The sequence below is a fragment of the Chionomys nivalis genome, chromosome 3 (genome assembly GCF_950005125.1).
Source record: "Chionomys nivalis chromosome 3, mChiNiv1.1, whole genome shotgun sequence".
NCBI classification, from domain to species: Eukaryota; Metazoa; Chordata; class Mammalia; order Rodentia; family Cricetidae; genus Chionomys; species Chionomys nivalis.
Genome location: NC_080088.1, coordinates 77,500,563 through 77,522,667, shown reverse-complemented (window position 1 = coordinate 77,522,667; position 22,105 = coordinate 77,500,563). Strand labels below are relative to the sequence as shown.

Here is a 22,105-nt window from a genome sequence, read left to right as displayed (position 1 = left end):
AAACTGTCCCCTAAGCATTTCCTTTTCTACCCAGAGATGGGTGCCTGCTTCATTCCTCCTCAGAGAAGCATCTTTGCAGTAGGTGCTGACTACTAGAGAGGCAGAATTCAGTCACCGCAGAGAGCAAGGAACTGCAGAGAGAGGGTGGTAGACTGGGAGAGAGGAGTGGAGGACATTCTTAAATTCCTTAAACATTCCGAATATTATTCTCTCATCAGGCGAACACTTGGCAAAGATTTTGTTCCCTCTTGGGCTGCCGAATCATTGCATCGTTCTCTTCTATAGTGAAGGTTGCAAACAGCACAGGCCTCCACTTGTCATTCCTGGCTCCTGGGGTACTATTCCAAAAGCCCCCATTCTGGCTGCATCTAAGTCTTCCTCCCCACACGGAATTTGATAGACACTGCTATCTGGAGCCTCACCCAGGAGCTTAGGGATTTGAGGGTGGATCTAAGACATCAATCGGTCCATTTAAACGGTGGCCAGGTTATCATACTGTCACGGTCTGCAAACCTTTGCCTTAACTGAATGATCTCTAATTTTAGCAAGGAGGAGCCAATGCCTCATTTGGACAATCAACACATTTTGTGACATCTGCGCCACACCATTCTTCAAGAAAGAGTTTATGTTTAAAATCACAACAGTAAATGACAGAACCAGGGGTTTCCTGCCAGCCCTCCCTGACAAAGCCCTTTCTGCTACAAGCTGCGTACTCTCGATATTCTTCTGAGAAGCAGCAGCCTGATTGAGGAGAGCTAAAACTCTGCCATGGGCCTGCTAAGACAGTCTTCATTTTAACACTATGTCCTGAACAAAGTTTGAGAAGCCCTTGATTATCACACACTGGTGCTCTCTACACAACTCCACCCAGAAAAACCTGAATCCAAACAAGTCATGTTGATGAGCCAAGACCTGTATTGCTTCTGAGGCTGAGGTCAATTGCTTTTATATAGTGTTTGCTGAATTGTGACTTGGTTCTTTACAGCCTAAAAAAGCTGATAAACTTATATGAAATGGGATCTCTGGAAAAGTTTTATTCGTGATGTCACATCTGAAAGTTTCTTAGAATTTTCTTTAGGTTGTTGATGCCTGGAGCCTGGAAGTATCAATAGCCTGTTGGAATAACCTTTTTATTTCTGATCAGAAAATCAAAATCATGCCCACTAAACACACACATTCCCAGTACAAAGAACAGCCAAGGCTCCAGAACCAATTTAAGGATATCTTTATTTACAAGATACAAACGTTTCATATTTAACAAGAATTGAAGGACTTAATTGTACAATGTTTTTGATTATCTGCCTTTATGATTAAATATACAGATGTTACACTATATTTACACTATGTCCAAGTATTTTACATTCATACCACTGGAAAATTGGGTGTTTATTTTTTCACATTAGAGTCAACTATAATATTCTGATATGCCCTATCAGACAACAAGTCAAAAGAAAAATCAAGATAATACTTACTTTTTAAATAACAGTTATCTCTTAAAAATGAAATACCAGTTTGGTTTTATATATGAATGGTATCTATGATATATTTGAGTCCTCATACACCATAATATACAATGCAATCTATCATCACAATGGGCTCTACAGTCTGTTTGTCCCCAAATTTGTCTTTACTTTGTATTTAGTATTCACCTATTAAAATATATTAACATATAACTTAATATTTTATTCAACTGACTAAAATGAATTTTAGGACAAAAGATAACCTTTATGTAATGCCCCCCAACAAATTAACTGTCTTATAGAAGCCATGTGTTATTTTATCTCGAAATATAGAAAAGACACAACATTTGGCCATGCCCTTAGCTTAGAAAGTTGAATTTCGAATCAAAGCCAGCAGACAATCCTTTATAGAATAAAATTATCTTTTAAAAGCTTAAAGAAAAATAAAGTAATAATAAGATAGTGTCATCTATAATTTAGAGGCTAATGTTATAGCCTGGGTCCAAGGATTTCATCAACAAACAAGTACATGGATATCTTCTACTTGATTTCCCTTGAACAGTTTAGTGTTTTTATGTGCTGCTCTTCCCTGGAGACCAGTAGTCCATTTACCCATATCCATTCATTTTTCGTTGTTTCCCTTGCTAACATCATTCCTCTCTATTTTAACAATGTAACAAAAGCAACACTGTCTCATCCTTAACGTAGCAAGATTGAGGGGCATGAGTAAAGATGGATTATAACATTAAATACATGTGAATAATTTTTGTTAACATACTTAAATTAAAATTTACAGAAAAATTTTGTTCCTTTGGTGAGAATTGAAGAGTAATAACTTTTACATTTATACATATACATATAAAGTCACAGACGGGATTTTTAGATAGGATCTAGTGGTCTAATACTCTCTTTTTTTAAATCTAGGAAAGCTATAGTTTGATAGTTATATTAAAATAAAAAGTAATTTGATTCTAATGAAACTAAGAATGAAGAAGCTACAGGATCCACTATAGATATCAACATAATCCCAACAAGAGGAACTCTTTAGCCACAGTTCTTGTATTCATACACTCTTGAAGAACGCAACACTAAGATATTCCTGTTTGTCAAATTTTAGATTATAAATACCATGTGCTTATCTTAGATCTATGAACATGAACATCATGTGATATAAGAAAGTAAAGCTACTTTCTACTCTGTATAGCAGCAGAGATAACTGCCAAAATAAGACCTGTGCTTCCTAGCCATTTATTTGTTCTCATTCGTGCTCATTTGTGATGGGAACACACTGCAGGGAGCTCATGATTAGCAACACATTGCAGACAAAATGCTCTGAGTAACTTAAGGCTTTAGAGATAAACGAATGATATCTGAAAATAATTGAAGGAAGGAACCACTTCTATCTCAACAAGGAGGAGAAAGAAGAATGGAATCATGAACTCCAGAAGTATTTTTGGGAGAAGTTTCTAGAAGGCATCAGTGACTCTTCAATAACCCTGAAGTACCATGGAATTGACAGTTTTTTAAACAGTTGTGACTGAAACAAAGACAGCTTAGAAAATTCTACAGGAAACATTTACAAGGTTAATTCTTATAACTAAAAACAGTTGGTGTAGGTCACCCAAGGAAGATAGTATGGCAGCCTTTGTGTTGAATTCAATTCACAGAAAACACAACACAGATGATAAAACAGATCAGAAGAATATAACTGCTTCACTATTTGTATCGTTTGCAAAAATTCAACAGAGTTGACGGAATCTGAAACCATGGAACAATGCCCTCCATTCCTCCCTTTCCCTGTGCTCAACAACTTCAATGACCACATCACTCCTAGGAAGTTGATTCTCTTAGGGCCTTCCACTCACACCTGGAGAGTCTCATTGCTTGGCACTACTACAACACTGGTTAGTGGCATTTGTCATTATTGGACTCCATTTAAAAGACAAGATAAAAGTATGCACCACACCTCGAAGTTCCCAGATGGTAGACTGTCAACAAAAGCAACACTTCAGTTGAAAGGGTGGAATGCCTTGAATGAATAACAGTTTTTACCAAATAAATATTTTCTTCAGTTTGAAAGAAGGACACTTTTCTCAAAGACGACTTTTGAAAGCACTGAATTAGAGGAAACAGCCAACTAAGAACCATGCAGAACATTTAATTGAATAGGAGAGCAACGGATATTTTCAGGCTCAATTTATCACGAAACCTCAGCTATTTCAGAAAAAGGGTTAATTATTCTAATAACCTCTCAAATTACAGCATTTTTAATCAATTTTTAAAATATATGTGTACATGCATGTTATCCATGCATGTGTTCACATAAACTTAGGTAGTTGTGCACATGTGTAGAGAACTGAATTTCACGTCATGTCATGGCACTGCTCTACCTCACTGAGGCAAGGTTATGTGCTGTCCTTATACTCCCTGCTTTTGCTCTTCTGGCTAGAGAACTTACCCCAGGGTTTCCTGCCCCTGCCCCTGCTGTGCTGGGCCATGCTCACCTGGCCTTGGTGTGCGCTCTGGAGAGCTGACTGAATTCTGTTTCTCATCTTGGCATAGGAGCCTCCTTAGCCCCGGAGTTGCAGTTTTAAGACGTAACTAATATTACTCTATCACTTTTCTTCTCCTACTGAAATTATTAGGGATTCTCTTGAGAACGAGATGGGACAGTTGCTCACTGTGCTTGGCTAAGAGTACGTACAGGCAGAGCAGTTAAGGTGGTGACTGAAATGGCCACAGCCCCTCTTCTGGAACTAACATTCCTTATTTAATGAAAAATAAGGGCATGCTAACATCTTCTTTATGAGTATTCTTTCAATAATCTAAGTAATGCAACACTGAGTATCTATCCACATTACTTCCATACAAGAATTTTCTGGTAGGCAAACATGTAGTCTTCTTGCTGATCAAATATATTTTTTAAGTAATCTGACATAAATCTTCTAAGTGGGATATCCCATTCATTCTTCTATTCATATTTACAAAAGTAATCTTTATTTTGATAGTCATTCTACAGTTTCACTGCTTCTCTTTTCTCGAGCCATGAAAAGTAAAGTCACAGGTCTAGTTATTGTTCCATTTTGCCAACAGGTACCCTGCACACCTGCCTCTTTTTCTCCTGTCCAAACGCAGCACCAATGTTGACAATGAGAAAAGAGAAACAATGCACAGTTTCTTTTTATTTGGGCCTCATTTAGTAGCAAATAAGAAGTTGGCCTTTTGTCTCTCCCATTGGTGGCTCTGAGTTCATGGTTTAATTTAATAATCAGGGCTGGTATTTCATGGATGAAGGGAACCTAACTGGTTCCCTTGCTCCTTTGGAGTAGGAAAAAACAAGAGACATTTCTTATGCAGCATAAGCTGTTTAAATGTGTGGTGGTCTCAAGTGTAGCCCTTAAAGACTGTGTGTTGTGGAGACATTCTTGTGGATTCCTAGGAAACAGTACAGTGAAAGAGTTCATGTTTAGAGTATGAAAAAGTGAGAGAAAACCTCTGCTATGAGAAAAGTATTAAAAGTAAATAGGCAATTCAGTGTGCGACTTCAGTCACAAACTAATGGAGAGCAGACTTTATAACAGACAGCCATAGTTCATCTGAGATTCCATGCGGGATAAAAAGAGAGAATAACTCCACTTTCTCCAATGCTTCGCACCTCCTGGAAACCTGCATTGTTGACTCTGCAATACGGATTTCCGCTCTGTTTTCTAGCGCATGAGTCGGCAGGATTTTTCTCTACTCACTATCTCATGATGCCTTCTCCCACGTGAGCTGGCACATGTATGAACTGCGTTCTGTAACTGACAAAAGGAAGGCTCCCACAGCAGTCGTATGTGTTCATTCTATGGCGACCTCATTTCCACTCACAATATTCTTATAGAGAGGAAAACATTAAACATGTTTTCCACATAGCCCAGGTCTGTATACGGTTACATGTCTTATATAGTTCAAGTTTTAGTAAAAGGTTTTGTACATGATGACATTAAATTACTAAGACAATTATGTTATTGTAAAAAGTAAAATAATCCAAACAATTTTTTATCTCAGTGACCAAAGTGCACTTACGTTGAGAATAGTCAGAGTAGGTAAAATAATAATGTTTAGTTAGCATTAACTAAACCCCATCTTTCATCTAAATAAGTATTAATAGCACCTTCTAAGAGAGGCACTGTTTTAAACAAGTACAGAACTAAAAAATAGTACTCTAAAAATACTGTTGGAATTCAGACTCTATCCTACACCACATAAATTACTGCTACTTTACTATAAAAATATCACTACATTTGGATTCCAATCAGTTCAACATAAATCACCAAAATTTTCTTCTTCAATTTAGAATGGCGCTGAGTTCAAAGATAATATAGGTTTTACACTTAAAAAACAAGCCAGAGTGAAGACATAACTAGAGCTGAAGAGAAAGCTCACGTGTTCACACCTATTTTCAATACTCTATACAAGTAAATTGACTTATATTTTAGATAGTTTATTATTAGGAGTAATTCTACAAAAACAAGTATTATCTTAAGTCAAAAAGTGGGAACATTAGCAACCTATCTTTTTTGTGTTGTATAAGAACAGAAACGATTTCTGTAGCATGAGACTTACAAACTAGACACGTTCATACGATACTCTAAACTGTCCCTGTACTTTTTACCATAGATCTATTTTGGTTACACGGAGGTATATCCTTCCCACTGTTACAAGTCCTACATGTGAACAAGACATTGAAGGGTTTTTAAAGGAAAGACCCATTATAACCAGGTAGTGACACAGTCAATCGACATGGGTTCCCCACCCCCTCAAGGTCAACATACATAATTAAGGAATAGCTTATTAAAAATGTTCCACTTTCCACATTATTTCAGAACTTCAACAGAAGAATGGCCCTGCACATTGATTTTATTGAGTATACAAACATATTTAAAAAGTCCCCAAAAGATGTGTTTATGAAACCACAGTTTTCAATGTAAAGTGCTAAGAGACGAGGACGGAGAGTTGGGGCGTCTTGAGCTATTTGTCTTACTTGAGACTCCACACTGCAGCTGCTGGAGTTCAGCATTCTGACTTTCTTTTGGGTCCTGGGAGGTTGTTCGAGGTGTCTAGATGCTCACTTGGGCCGTCTGGTGTCTCCCCTGTGACAGCTAGAAGGATAACTTTCAGCCATTTCTGCTTCAGTTCCTCACTGTCAGCAGCAAAGCTGTGCACAGACTTGGACTGGGTCAGTTTGAAACTGTGTGGCAGATCTGCACTCTTTGGCACGTCGTCCACAATGTAGCCCAGGAGTGGTATGGTGGCCTGCGCTCTGACGTCCTGAGCAAAGGACATTGTACATATGAGTGTGCGTCATATTGTTACAGAGTTACATGTGGTCTTTGCCTGATACTGCCTCCCAGGTCCTCACTCTATGGACTCTCTTTGCACAAAGAGTGATTTTAGTGACTATGGGGTCCGTGCTGATGCTGACGGAATAGAATGAATGTGGTTATAGTGTCTATAGGGTCTGTGCTAATGCTGATCAGAATAGAATGAACATGATTTTAGTGTCTATGGGGTCCGTGCTGATGCTGACGGAATAGAATGAATGTGGTTATAGTGTCTATAGGGTCTGTGCTAATGCTGATCAGAATAGAATGAACATGATTTTAGTGTCTATGGGGTCCGTGCTGATGCTGACGGAATGGAATGAATGGAGCAGAGCTGACACCCAGATGAGCCAGGAAGCACTGGTGTGGCGCCTGCTCCTGCGCTCATCAGAGCCTGTGCACTTCTCCACTGAGTGAAGAGAGGAGACCGAGGCGAATAACAAACAGCTTCTTAATGTTTAAGCCAGCAAGCATTACTAAGAATTAATAATGCTATTGCCTTTAATGATTTATTCAAGTTATTTATGAACAGGAAAAACAGAAAAGTAGAATAAGATGTATACCTTGGCATTTTTAGGGATTTTCTAAAAAAAAAAAATTACTAGTTCTTGATGTACGATGAAGCTCAAATCTGACAAATTTAATTCTTTATGTTTTCAAAGTGAATGAATGCATAGTTTGTTTACGTGTTGTTCACCTTCAAAGCTTGTGCTGGAAATTAAACTGGCATTAGAGTTGACCCCAGGGGTCCAGCTTAGCTGTATATGGGTCATAAAAATTTGTTACTGAGTTTAGTATTAATTTAATCTTAATACAAGATTTATGTAAACTCTCTCTTCCTTTCAAGTTACTTTGTCCTTAGGTCTCGATCACTATCAACAACAAAACCAACCACATGACACAACCCGTTTCTCATCGTTACACCAGCGTGCAAACGTCCCATGTCTCCCATTGTGACACCGGTGTGTAAGCGTCCCGCGTTTCCCATCGTTACACAGGCGTGCTCCCTCTTTACTTCCCTTTCCTTCTCCTCACTTTTGTGTTCCTACTCAACTGACCTTTCCTCATTCACTAAATAAGGAAAAGAGACGAAAAGGGACCAACCATTTACCCAGTGAATAATATGCAGGTATAAAAAGAACCATCTGTTTAAATCAGCCAAATTGGTTTTAGTTTTCATTATTTTTAAAAAAGTACGACACAGTGATACTGCCTGAGCTCTTCTGTCTTCCTGAGGATCAGTGTCCCCGTGCCCCCCCTGTCCTGTCCATGTCATCAACACAGACGTGGTTTAGTTACCTGAGGAGCGCCATACATGTACAGCACTAGGGGGTCTTGCTTGGGGATCACGCACCATATTTTCTGCCAAGGTTTTGACTTCTCCATGTATTGGAGAAAACTGCACACTTCACTGTTTCCTGATACTTCTGCTGATTCAATCTAGAAAATACAATGGAGAGAAAGAATAAACACAATAAATCAGATAGGGATGAAACCTGCCTTAAGGGAAATAGTTATAACACACAGTATATTCATGTAACACGTCTTCCTGAGTCACCCTCCAAAAAGACAGATTTACATTTACTAGTTTTTCTCTATCATGAGATGAAAACCTATTGAAGTTATCTTTAACTTTCTGTATTACTAGACTTTGTCCCTAAACAGTCAGCATTTATCGACCATTTACCATAGAACTTCTTTTTGCTTGAGACATGTATTATTCTCATCAACATTGAGAAGCTAAGTGCTTTCATTGTTTCTAAAGCTCAGAATTTTTTTTTTTTAAGCTCAGAATTTTTAATCAGATTCCCCAGGAATACAAATTTGAAATTTGGTGTTCTAGAATTTGGGCTCAGTCAGCCTGAATCAAGACACTGAACTTATGGCCCTAAAGTTCCAATAAGGCAAGAGTTAAAAAAAGCAAAAGGTGACCTTCAACCCTCTGTCCTCATAGGCTGTAACTAGAAGCTGTGAACTTCAGCCCTCTGTCCTCACAGGCTGTAATTAGAAGCATTTCACTAGAGCAAACTTGTGAGGCAAAGGCTTTCTGCTTTGCTTACTAATATGTTAAGTACTAGATAAATGGGAAACGAATATTTAACTAAGTGCTTAATAGAAGTAAACTGCTTTGTTTCTATTCCTATGCAACAGCCTCAGGGCAGTGCTACTCAACTTTGTCCATAGGGCACACACACACACACACACACACACACACAAGCCTGCAGTGGAGCCTTACTTGTGCCAACTAATATGTGCTCAGAATATTAGTCAGCAAATTTTTCTATAGAAAGTTGGAGCCCAAATCAAGGCTATAACAAAGATACTTACATGAAGAAAGCAAAAGAACAACAACCACAAAAAACCCCAACCAACCAACCAATCCCCCAAAACAAAACAACAAAAAAGAAAGCAAACAAATCCCCACTAAGTTTTATTTATAAAATTAAAAATACTTTTTCATATGTAGCCTCTTATATCATATGGGTCTAGCCCTAAAAAATGTAAGTGATTGGGGAAATATAACATTTTCTTCTCAAATTCCTCAAACTCCAACACACAAACCAGGCACAGTGCTGTGTGCCTGTGTCCCGGTACTTGGGAGGGGATGGGAAAAGGATCAGAGGTTCGAGGTCACTCTTGGTTTTGGGAAATACTCTCTCAAAACAACAGCAACAACAGCAACAACAACAACAACAACAAAACAGCAGAGGAAAAGCCATTTGTTTCCTGATGGTACTTGTAGTTAATCCTGACTGTCAGCCAAAACAGACCTAGTATTACTCTGGGCAGGTCACCTTGGACATTTCCAGGAATCATTGAACTGAGAAGACCCTTCTCAGATGGGCAGCAGCTCAGACACTCCAAGGCCAGAGGAAAGTAGTGCTGCTGAGGGCGTGCCTCCCTTCCTGCTGCTGAGGGCACATCTCCCATGGTTGTTGCTGTTGTCATTTTTTGCTGACTGGGGAATCTAGCTTCTTGGCTTCTAACCTGAGAAGAAGATCAGCAACTTTCCAAGAATCGTTCAGGCCTCCAGTGCCAGAGCGGGATGGTTGAGGCAGTGAACTGAGCAGCTATGAGGTTCTCTCGGCCTCTTCCATATACAGATGGCCCTTGTTGGACTACCCAACCTGTATTGTGTCGTACACACTTATTTTTACAGGAACAGTGGTTCTCAACCTGTGGGCTGTGACCCCTTTGGGGGCTGAACAACCGTTTCACAGGGGCTGCCTAAGATCATCGGAAAATGCAGATATTTACATTATGATTGGTAATGGTAGCAAAATTACAGTTATGAAGTAGTAACAAAAATAACTTCATGGTTGGGGGTCCCAACAACATGAGCAACTGTAGTAAAGGGTCGCAGCGATAGGAAAGCTCAGAACCACTGCAATAGAGAACCCTGCCTGAGAGGGCAGTGATGATTTGGAATATGATCAAGGTGTGGCCCTAGGTAGTTTAAGAAGCATCAACCAAATGACAATCTGCAAGTCAGCTCCAGTCCAGCACTGTTTTGTATGTCCCATAAGCTAATAATTTGACAAACATTTATAACCAACTTGATGATAGGAAACATTGAGTAAGGTACCACCCTCCCTCAAAAAGGTTAGTTCTGAATAACAGGTCCAGATTACAAAAAATTCATATACTAAAACAATGTATTTTGGAATGTTCCCTCCCCCTCACCAAAAAAAAAAAACCCAAAACACTTGAACAATGGTGCAGTTGTTTGAAAGGACAGAAAGAAGCCTACAGGGTTGGGAAGATGGCTCAGTAGGTGACGCTTGCCCTGCAAATAAGAGGACAGGAATTCTTGCCCCAGAAACCCATGTAAATGCAGGTAGGTATGGTGACCTGTCTGTATGTCCAGCCTCGGAAGATGGAGACAAAGGACTCCCAGGAGCAGGCTGGTCAGCAAGACTAGCCACATCATACTTGTGAGCTCTGGGTTTGTTTTAGAGGCCCTGCCTCAATGAATAAAGTGGAGGAGCAATTGAGGACAGTTCCTGATGGCAACCTTAGGCCTACATATGCACGAACACTCATGTGCACATACACCTCAAAACGTGTGTTCACACACATCAAGAACTTGCAGAGACACAAACACTACAGAAACATAAAAAATGTGGAAAAGAATGTACAAATACATTGAGTTAAACACTTTAAGTTTTGTTGATAAAAATTTGCTTTCTCCCTTAAGAGACCTCTGTAAACCACTGCTTTGGCCTCTTGGCCTGCAAAAGTGTTTCCTCTGATCTGCTCACGAAAGGCTTGGCCTCTGTTCTAGAGTGCACAGTACACAGGTTGGTGCAGGGGAAGGGTTTAGACATGCTCTATGTGTGCGTGGACATGCTGAGTTTCTACCTCCAAGCACTATATTTTTTGTTTGATTACACAAATTAACCCAATTGATAATTTTTCCCCAAGCATAAGGTTTTCTAAAAAGTTAGTTTTTTTATTTTATAAAGCAGCCTAAACCTTTTCTTTAAGAAACATAGTATGAGGCTCACTCTACTCTGTCACACTAGTCGGTTACTTCTGCTAAAGCCTTGAGCTTCTGGTCCTGGGACCCAAAGAAGAACATCTTCTCATTCCTCCTGCCCATGAAAGCCTCAGGTTTATGTAATACCAGTAATGTCTATATCCTAAGAGATTTTAAACTTACAATTTTAGCTTGTGGGCTCACAATTTAACCTCAAATGGACATTGAAGTTTAAGCTCCTTTCTCAGTTAGCAAATGAGCAAATTGTGCTCAGTACACAATTACTGATTTTTTTGGCATTATTAAACTAAGCATATTTATGACTTTGGATGTAAAAAATTTAATTCTATCTCTAAGTGACCTTGACCTCACCACCACAAGGCTTTATTATACAAATTGCCCTTATTTTGCCAACACATCTTTCATTTTAAATCAGATACAAACTATTTTAGTCTGAATTAACTCTAATAAAAAATATGAGTCAAACTTACTGGAGATGGGCTTTGACAGCGATATGGTCATGAAACTGTTGCCCTGACTATTACATTACCACAAAGAACCGATCTTTTAACACAGCAAGCTAAGTAGTGTTTTAGGAAACAAAACAGTACTTTATCCAAATTTGAAAAATTTCATGCAATGGTTTTCAACATTAATATATGATGAAATTGAAAGCTTTCCATGAAGAAAACATGCACTTGTCTGAACATCTCACTTTCTATAATCAGGCAAGAGTCCAAGGTCAACAAACTAAAGCAAAAGCATGACTCTTGCTCACTGTTAGCCTGGTGCTAATGCAGCGAGAATAAGCACATGGTCTGTGCTCCTTATGACCTAGACGGTGTTATCTGAGAATACAAAGAATTGACCGAGTTTACCTCCAGAATCCCCTTTCTTTTCTTCTCTTCACTGTCTGTGAATCCACTTATTATTTGGTAGCAGTCTTTACAGACTTTGTTCAATCTCCCACCGTCGTACTCAAGCTGGGCTTTGTAGTCAGAACATTTCCAGCAAACCACCTTTAATTTTATAAAAGGACATTCAAAATCAATGAGTAGACTTAAGAAGATTATATTCAGGAAATAGTCATCCATACACAAGAAACTTAATTACAAAAGTTACATTTTTATTAGCCTAAGAACATTTCAAAAGATGTTAAATATATTAAAGTATTTTAATGATGTGTGTGCCCGAATCTGAACATCACTTTGACCTCTAAAGGTCCCTGGCCCCGGCTGTATCATCATCTGTCTGTCTCCTCTCATTGTCCCTCTTCTCACAGGAAACAGCACAGCCATCTCACAGTGTTCAGGGAATTTCCAGACTATTCACCTGCCTTCACAGATGCATCATCTTGTGTCCTGCTGACTTTAACTGCTCAAGGTGTGTCTTCGATCTGTTTTTTTAGTACAAGTTATTAGCACTCACATTTGAACTCTTATAGCCTGGCTGGTTCTCCCTATATCCTTCACCCTAACATGCTACAAGAATCTATTTTCCAAATAGTGGCTAGAGGGCTCTCTTTAGGTATGCGTTTGTTACTCAGGATGCTGACTGATAGCTGCCATGCCACCACGGGAAAGAGCCGATACCATAGCACTAGATTTGTTTATCCATCCTCTTCTCAGAGATCAGACAGAATTAACTCCACGGTGCCTCACTTCCGTGCCAGAGTTTCTGTTTATTTTCTGAGCTCCACCCCTGTGAATACTGTTCTATTTGTAACATATACTCAGAAAGTCTACTATTTCTCTCTGCACATCTTAAAGCTCTTCTGGAGCCATCACTGTAGGATCAAACGTCTTTACTGTTAAGTAGGAGGTGATTGACCGTTAGCTCAGCATCACTTCTGAGGACTTCAGCTCTGAGAGCTGGGTGTTTCGATCTTTGGCTCTTTTCTTGTTTTCAAAAAGCCCATTGTACTTTTGAGGCTTGCCATTGGCTCTTCCCATCTTTCACACTCAGCTGTCATCTCAAGATCTCTCTAACTCAGTCGTTTGTGACTTAGAACTTATAGGAAAGCACAGGAAAAGAAGCTGAGCTGAAATAGCTAGTGCCATTCTCAGGCAGTCTACTGGGGCCTTTTGTTCTTGGGGTCCCCCGCTGACGATATGGACCATCACCAGGGACTTCGGTGCCAACTCCAAACACCTGTCCTTCATTCGCCAGTACGCCTCATATTTCTAACCTGCTTACAGTTGTCCATGACCATGCAGCTTTGAATTCAGAAATCTTTTCCATGCACTAGCTCTCCCCTTTCCAATATTTAATCATGGCTTATCTAAGGCAGACACCTACAATTCTCCCTTGCTTCTCTCGTTACACTTACTCTCCATGAATCTTGTTTTCTGCCTTTTCTGACCTGCACGGCTAGATTCTATTATTAAAAAAAAAAAAAAGAAATAACCAACTAACCAAGCGAAAAGCCGTTGCGTCTAAGCTGACTCATATCTGTTTAGACTTCTAATTAGAAACTTTCAAAGGGTAACGAGTCTGCCCGCGCCACTGCAAGGCTCGCTTTTCTCTGATGGATGAAACTATTTTACACTGTCGTCTTTCTCAACTCTCACACAGACACCCCTGTCTCTTGCTTTCAGCTGATCATTCTGTCCAAGTCAATAAAAAGATAACACGGGCCTCCATCGCCCTCATTTTCCACTATTAACATGCTCCACACGGTAAAACCCCATCTAATTCCCTTATCCATACTCGCACCTGTCTTTCTGCCTTCTGCTAAAAGAGAGGGTTTTGCCCTACCCTGCAAAGGCTGGACTTTCTCTTGAACTCTGGTTTTCATCTCTTGCCTTTCCAACCACACTGATTTCTCTGTTTATTTTCACTCTAACTACATCTGTGCCACTTTTTTTTCCTTTTGATCGTGCCTGGCTAAAGGTTTTCCCAGCATTTCAGGGCCACCCCACTCCAGCTCCTTGTGTGCAGAGCACCTCTTGCTTCCCCTCCAGGATGAAGACTTTCTTCCCCCTTAGGCAGCTAAGCACATATCAGTCTCCCAGATAGGCCTTGTTGTTTCTAATTAGATCTGGTCTGAAATTCTCCATGACCAATACTTTCCAATTCAGTTTTCTGGCTGCTTTCTTAACCCACTCATACTAATTTGAATTTTTATCTATTTTCTTCTTCACAATGTAATCTCCACGAGGCCAGGGATCTTTTATTAACCATATTCTTGTCCCTCAGGAGACAGCACAGTACTTTGCACATCATTAGCTCCAAAACAGGCTTACTAAGTGAATGTCAGTGATTATTTGTTTCCAGGAGAATGAGTTCACTTCACCTACATAGTTACCATTGCCATAACAACCAAGAATCACACTCACATGTCCACATGCCCGGCAGTGATGGCGCCTTCTTGTCAGGGCGTTGAAGGGCTCTTTGCACTTCATACACATTGTCACTTCGTTGTCACGTATCCATCTCGGGGCCCTCTTTCCTAGCTCGGCAGTCTAAACGGAAAGGCAGGGTGGAAACAATTACTATTCCTTTCTAGTAGCACATTCCCAACGCTGCTCGCGTTCTGATCCTCAAGTTCTAGGAGAGGAAGGGAAACTTTCAAAGCACTTAGGCACTTACCACTATACCCACCTCGGAGAGAATGACTATTTCTAAATCACCAATTCCGGCATTGCCAGGGAGGAGGTTTGGTAACAGAATGACTAGAGAGTGCTTTCAGAGCACACTGAGAGAGCGTCTTTTTTTTTGTTTTGTTTTGTTTTTTGTTTTTTGTTTTTCGAGACAGGGTTTCTCTATGGTTTTGGAGCCTGTCCTGGAACTAGCTCTTGTAGACCAGGCTGGTCTCGAACTCACAGAGATCCGCCTGCCTCTGCCTCCCGAGTGCTGGGATTAAAGGTGTGTGCCACCACCGCCCGGCCCGAGAGAGCGTCTTAAAGCTAAGAACTTACAGACACTTCTAGGTGGATGTCATTGTCCTTTGCAATTGCATTTCTGAAGGTTTCATGCCTTTGATGAAAAGCATCGATACTCTCTTGAAGGGCCTAAAATATAAATTAAACCAAAACATACATTACAATATCACATATACATTAATAAGTATACTTTGTCACATAATTTTTAATGAGAATTTAAAATTAAATAAACTTGTTCTTATAGTGTATATTTTAAAAAGCCTAAATATGTGTATTTTTCTTTTTTAAAATTTATCTTATGAGTGTTTTGCCTGCTGTCTACAGAGGTGAGAAGAGGGCACTGCACCCTTGGAAGTGGAGTTAGGTTGTGAGTCACCATGTAAGTCCTGGGAACTACGGCCAGCTTCTGTAAGAGTAACAAGTGCACTTAGCCACCGAGCTATCTCTCCAGGCCCTGATATACACATTTCTTATGCACAGAAAACAAAAATGAAAGTAAAAGTAAAAGGGTTACCTTGATCCATTCTTCTTTATCTTGTTCAGAGCTAAACGAAAAACAAAACAAAATGAGTGAAGAAAATATGAATTGCAATCTCTGAATGGAAACATGCTTTACCGTCACTCTGGATTCCTAGAAAGCACAGGAGTGGTTTGGAAATAATTAAAGGGACTGTAGATCTTCTTGATACAGGATCAGACTGCTGCCTACCATTGGTACCCATTCATTTTGACAGCAAACCATGACATTAACAATCACCTACTAGATGGTTCTGTATGCTTGACATACTAGAAAAATCAATGGTACTATTAAATTTTAAAAACAAATGGCAACTAAAAACCACTAACATCTCACCTCAGGATACATTATGATTATTCTTATAATTTAAAAAATTACCTGAATCCATGCCCAGATGAATTCACAGCAGAATTCCACCAGACTTTCAAAGAAGAGCAATATGCAAATCTGGTTAAATTAGTAGAGCAAACACCCTGTAAGTAGGAGCACTTCTAGATCCCTCTTACAGAGCCAGTGTTACTCTAATATCAAAACCAGATAAATAAACACAAAAGAGAAAAATATAGGCCAATATTCTTGATGAATACAGATGTAAAAATTCCCTCATGTAAACAAAAAACAGTTATATATATAAAAAGACTGCCCATCATGATGTTGTTGGCTTTATCCCAGAGATTTAGGTTTAGATCAACATACATGGTCAATAAATGTAATAAATCATAAATGGACTTAAAGATAAAACTTGAAGCCGGCGGTGGTGGCGCACGCCTTTAATCCCAGCACTCGGGAGGCAGAGGCAGGCGGATCTCTGTGAGTTCGAGACCAGCCTGGTCTACAAGAGCTAGTTCCAGGACAGGCTCCAAAACCACAGAGAAACCCTGTCTCGAAAAACCAAAAAAAAAACCTCGAATGTTCAATAGATGCAGAAAAAGTCTTCGACAAAATTCAACATGTCTTCATGATAAAAGTCCTAGATAGAATAGAATTGGTGAGAATATATCTCAGGACAATATAATACTACAAACCCACAGCCAGCGTCCTAAATTGGGAAAACCTCAGGGCAGGAATGAGACAGGCGTGGATACCCACAAGTCTGGTTCCAGCTGAGAACCAGGTCTGTTCACTTTGCCTGGTAAGTTTCTCTTTCTGTCCCCAGCCTCCATCACATCCACACCCACAGCCTAGTTGCTCTCTATGAACCATCCCTTTGATGGGTGAGACGCCGCTCTCCTCTCCCTTCCTTCCGTCTGTCTGCTGCCGCCATTACACCATTGTCAAGCACCAGACCCACGGTTTGGGAGCCATTTTTGCCTTGTCAACTAAACAGCTCATCCACCACCTTTACTTGGGCTAGCTCTTGTCATATAGCGCATGCGCTGGCACAATCTATGGAAGGCTAGATTCTCACATCAGCCACATAACCAAGAAAGGAGTCCACATGTCTAGGCCAAACTGTAGAAACAAACAAACAACATGAATGATCAAGGCAGCATGACTCCTGCCAAATCCACTAGTCCTATAGAAGTGTTCTCTAATGAGAACTACCTAGATGAGTCCCCAGACTAGAATTTAAAAAAGACACTTCTTTGAACTCCAAGAGTATAACAAGAAATACCCGTGTCATGTCCAAGATACACATACATACTAGAGGATAACAATATATACCTACATCATGAAATAAAACAATATATACCTGCATCATGAAATGTTAAATGGACTCAGTAAGTTGTATATACATTTGTTCATGCACATGAGCGCCCACACACACACACACACACACATTCATATATATACATATACATATGTATATACATATAATAATAGCAAAGATGAGACCATGGTGAATTTGAGAACATGGGGCATGGGAGCAATTTGACAGAGGAGGGAACAGTGGGAGCGATGTAGATATAGTGCGGTTTAAAAAAAACAAGAAAAACCCAAAGTCTTCGGGAATTTATGATTAAATTTTAAAAAAAGATAAAAGAAAAACAAAAGGTCTTTGAAAGGTCTGTCAGGAGCCACTTAGCATGTCCTTTGTTAAACAATTGTTTGCCTCTTCCTTAAAGGCTCAGGCAATACCATACCTGAACCATTACAAATGAAGGAGAGCACTGAACACTTTAAATCATGCAGAAACGGGTTTCCCAGACTCATGGACTGTAGAGCCTAATAATTTTCCTTGGGGGGAAGTTTACTTGGTTGTATTCAACTTCCTTTTTGCACACTAAGATTGCATTTCCTCTCCCTTGTAGGAAGCTTATATCAAACTTGGAAAATCTCATTGAGTGGATTCTTAATTAAGTCAGACCTTTTAATTGATTTTGAAGGCTATCCTCATTCCAACAGATGTAAGTATGCATGGTACTAGCAGGGTGGAAAGACAGGGGACATTAAAGTGACATGGCAGGAAAGCAAGCTTCTTATTGAAGCAAGCCTGGTTGAAATGTTTTGTCAGCAGAGAAGCAAGGATTCCAGAAAAATCAGCTGGTGAAGGTCCTTTTCTCTCCCCACCTGCAAACCTACAACGTTCTAAGAATCACATCAAAAATCCAGTTACAGGGAAATGAAATGTCATGTACCAAATCCCTTGTGCAGCCTAGGTGCCTCTGACTTTATCAGATTATGATTCCATCCAAGTGATGTTGGAAGTTACCCTATATCTCACTTATAAATTATAAGACAAAGAAAAGAATAAAAATGCTTCTTAGCACTTTCAAGTGGCAGAGAGAGCTAGTGTTACAATATTTGGCTGCAAATCTTGTGTGGAAAGTTCATCCTCACACTTGGTTGTCTTACTTTGTGCAACTTCTTTGAGAAGCCCATACCTGAGTGTGTCTCTATCATCTAATCTGTATTACTTTTTAAAAAAATTCATCTCTGCTTTTTCTGGTTAGTCTTGAATCTCTTCTGGTTGAAGCAATGAGTCCCAGTTTGGTGTGAGCTGAGTGAGGTCCCTAAAACATTAAGAGGACTCCTCAGGCTGCAGAGAGTGACAGTATGGCCCTGTGCCCCTGATACCCATCTTTCCGGCATTTATCGTTATTGAGCAGCATGATATTGCAGGCAATGCTGGTGGGACCTGTGCCAATCAGCATGGCAGACTCCGCTTTATCTCCCATAGGGAGCTCCAGTCGGCCTTCCTGTGTTTCCCAGCTCTGCTGCTCTGGAAGTAAATTCATTTATCAGTCTTTTAAATGCAGAAAAATACTTTAGTGTTTTGGTTTTTTAAAGTCAAGAAATATTTATTTACTCTTTTTCTCAATTTACTTGCTACTATATTTAAATTTTCTATTTAGTAACTGAAAACAACTGTCTAAAAACCAAATGAAATAGAAGCTGTCTAAGTATATGAAACAATACTTTTTATCCTTTCTGTTTGTTTATAACTACAAGATATTATAAAGTGTCAAATAAACAGATAAAGAATGCACTTCAGCTCAGTAAAGTCAATTAACGTCAGCAACCAGTTTATTTGAAAATCCATCTCACTAAGTGGGTCATATCCATTTCTTTCATCGGTAGCACATTTTACTATGATCAAAATAAACTCTTTTACTATACCTTCAGTGTGCAAGCTTCCTTCTTATTTACAAATATTTTGAACCAGTTTTCATCAGTATAAAACTCTGACTTTGTATCTCCATTTTAAACGGGGGTTTTGATTTTAATATTTAATTCTCCTGAAGTGACTGTCACATGTTCTGACTAGTGCTGTGTGAAGTCTATTCTGTCTGAAACCACAACAGCTTTGCTGCTTTTGTCCTCGCTTCCACCCATTGGCGTGAGTGCCCCTTGGAGTGAGTGCCCCTTGGAGTGAGTGCCCCTTGGAGCGAGTGCCCCTTGGAGTGAGTGCCCCTTGGAGTGAGTGCCCCTTGGAGTGAGTGCCCCTTGGAGCGAGTGCCCCTTGGAGTGAGTGCCCCTTGGAGCGAGTGCCCCTTGGAGTGAGTGCCCCTTGGAGTGAGTGTCCCTTGGAGTGAGTGCCCTTGGAGTGAGTGCCCCTTTCCACCCTTTTCTAGGTGGTGTCTATCTTTGATGGGAGACATGATTCAGAGTTATTATTGCATGGTGTATACTAATTCTGGTTGTGTTTTATATTTTATTTTCTTAACACTCTTGAGTTGTTTATTTTTCTCCTGTGGCATCTTAGAGGTGTTTATCCTCTTTAGTCTCACGTATTACTTTTAGCATACTGGATTAAGCTCATAAATTCTATTTGCCTTTTTAAATGTAGAACTTTTTCATTTAATTGGAAATAGATTCTATTTTTTTCCATTTGCCTCCTTTTGTCATGGAAACTGTTTCCTTTTTCTTTTATTATATCAAATAGGTCTGGCTTAGCAGCTGTGGTCTTTCAGAACTCGAAATATATATTTTTAAGCCTTTTCCCTTTTAAAGATTTCTGTTGAATAATCAGCTATTACTCTAACTGGCCATCTTTTGCAGTTTTTGTGGCCTTTCTTTTCTTGCATGTTTGGTCACTTGGTTATAATGTGATGTGGGGGGTATTGTTCGGTTTGCTCTATTTGGTGTTTTCTATGTCTCTTGTATCTGTACTAGTTTCTTTTCCCAAGATCTGCCTTTTTTTATGATTTTATTGGGATGTTTTCTGTTTTAGACACATACTTCTCTGGCCATATTTTATAGAATTTTTTTTTAGCTCTTTCATGCTGCCCCAAAGTTCTCCCATGTTCTACTAATTTGTCATTGTTTTTTAAATTATCATGGGTCTTGACTGACTGATCCAGTCCTTGTCTTCAAGTCATGATGTGTTCTCTGCATAATTCATTCTGCTCATTAAGTTCTAAGAAGACAGACAACACAAAGTGGACCCAGTGGTAATTTTTATAGACCTTTTCATCTGATACCATTTTGTTAGGGCATTTTTTGTCTTTTATTTGTATATTATTATAGTTTTTACTTTTTTAGGGTATGTGTGTCTCTGTGTATGTTTCTTTTAAATTCTGGTTTATTTACTTGTTTGTTGAGAGAGAGAGAAAGAGAGAGAGAGAGAGAGAGAGAGAGAGAGAGAGACAGAGTGAGACAGAGAGAGAGAGACAGAGAGAATAGAGTTGGTTAGGTGAGGAGACCAGAAGGATCAGCGAGAGGAAACTGTGATGGGAACATAAGGTATAAAAATTAACTTTAAAAAATTCTTTGTCTGGAAGTTATTCCAAATTGCTTTCATTGTTGGTCCTTACTATAGGATTGCTAGTTTTTGGAGGGGATATGTAGGAGTTGGTTGAATTTTTATAAGTCTAAAAGGTTTATTTACTTATTATTTTATGCACCGTATATGTGCCCGAGTATATTAAGTGATGTATCATGTCTGTGCAGGGCCAGCAGAGGCCAGCTGTGAGCCGTGGATGCTAGGCGCCAAATCCAGGTCCTGGGAGCCAAACTCCAGTCCTCTGGAAGGGCAGCAAGTGCTCTCAGTGCTGCCCTCACCTCTCCTTCTTCCTTTTATTGTTTCAAATTCAGGTTCCCTTTCCTATCCTTCTGCTGTGTGGTCCAGCAATTTCCCCTGTTGGTGTGCTGCCTCGTCTGCTGTGTCTGCTCGTGGGCTTGTCTTTGCAGCAATTGTTATCAGGGAGAATTTCACATGGAATAATAATCATGAAGTGATGCTGTGGGAGGGGGAGGCGCAGAGTCTTCCCACGGGTCTCAAGGCTAAACTGCAGCAGCGCCTTGCCGCTCTGCAGTCACCTGACTGATGCCTACCTTATACACACCTCTACTCTAGGCAATACAGGGATCAGAGGAAAGACATGATGCCTGTCTCAATGAACCCCGATTTCCACCTACAGCTAGTCAGATTTCCGGAGGTTTGGAACATTCGCTGTGAAAACAAATGACAAGAGCAACGAGGACAGCAGGGTCGCTTATGACTTATTCCGAGGTTTGCGGGAAGCTGCAATGGGAAGGCTCTCACCTGGCCTGCAGCTCCAGCGTTCTTTCTTTCCCAGACACCTGGAAAGTGTGTGGGTATTCTTCATTGTGCGTCTCCACCACCTTCATCCCGTCAATGCCCACTCTGGTTCGAACTGTGAATTTGGAGCCCACCAAGCTGAATCTGGGTACACAATACAGCAACATGTTGTTGAACTGCAAAGAGACAGAAGAAAAATGAATAAACAGAAAGACAAAGAAAATCAAAGTCTGACTAATGTAACTCTGGGCAGAAATGCCACTGATTTTTTTTTAAGAATATATAACTTTTCTCTCTTTCTTTCTATTGTCTCACTATGGAACTAGGATAGGTCTTGAACTTACAATCCTGTCTAGACTCCCAAGTGCTGGGGACATAGGTGTATAGCACCACACTGAGATGTTTCCTTGGAATTTAATTAAATATTCATTGTAAAAAGGAAGAATAAATGACTACAGGGTGACTGAATTGTGAG

At 39.8% G+C, this 22,105-nt stretch overlaps 1 protein-coding gene across 4 annotated transcripts in view; it reads right to left on the bottom strand.

Annotated features, from left to right (window-relative positions):
- Positions 1 to 1,256: 1,256 nt before the first annotated feature.
- Positions 1,257 to 22,105, bottom strand: part of Fgd4 (FYVE, RhoGEF and PH domain containing 4) — a 157,799-nt gene continuing 136,950 nt past the window's right edge. For all 4 annotated transcript variants that reach the window (XM_057763925.1, XM_057763926.1, XM_057763928.1 and 1 more), the window contains exons 11-17: positions 21,634 to 21,806; positions 15,702 to 15,732; positions 15,224 to 15,316; positions 14,642 to 14,767; positions 12,182 to 12,322; positions 8,123 to 8,263; positions 1,257 to 6,770 (exon numbers count right to left, since the gene is read on the bottom strand). In XM_057763925.1, coding sequence (XP_057619908.1) covers positions 6,513 to 6,770; positions 8,123 to 8,263; positions 12,182 to 12,322; positions 14,642 to 14,767; positions 15,224 to 15,316; positions 15,702 to 15,732; positions 21,634 to 21,806 — 963 coding nt within the window. In that variant the 3' untranslated portion in view covers positions 1,257 to 6,512. The remainder of the gene's footprint in view (positions 6,771 to 8,122; positions 8,264 to 12,181; positions 12,323 to 14,641; positions 14,768 to 15,223; positions 15,317 to 15,701; positions 15,733 to 21,633; positions 21,807 to 22,105) is intronic.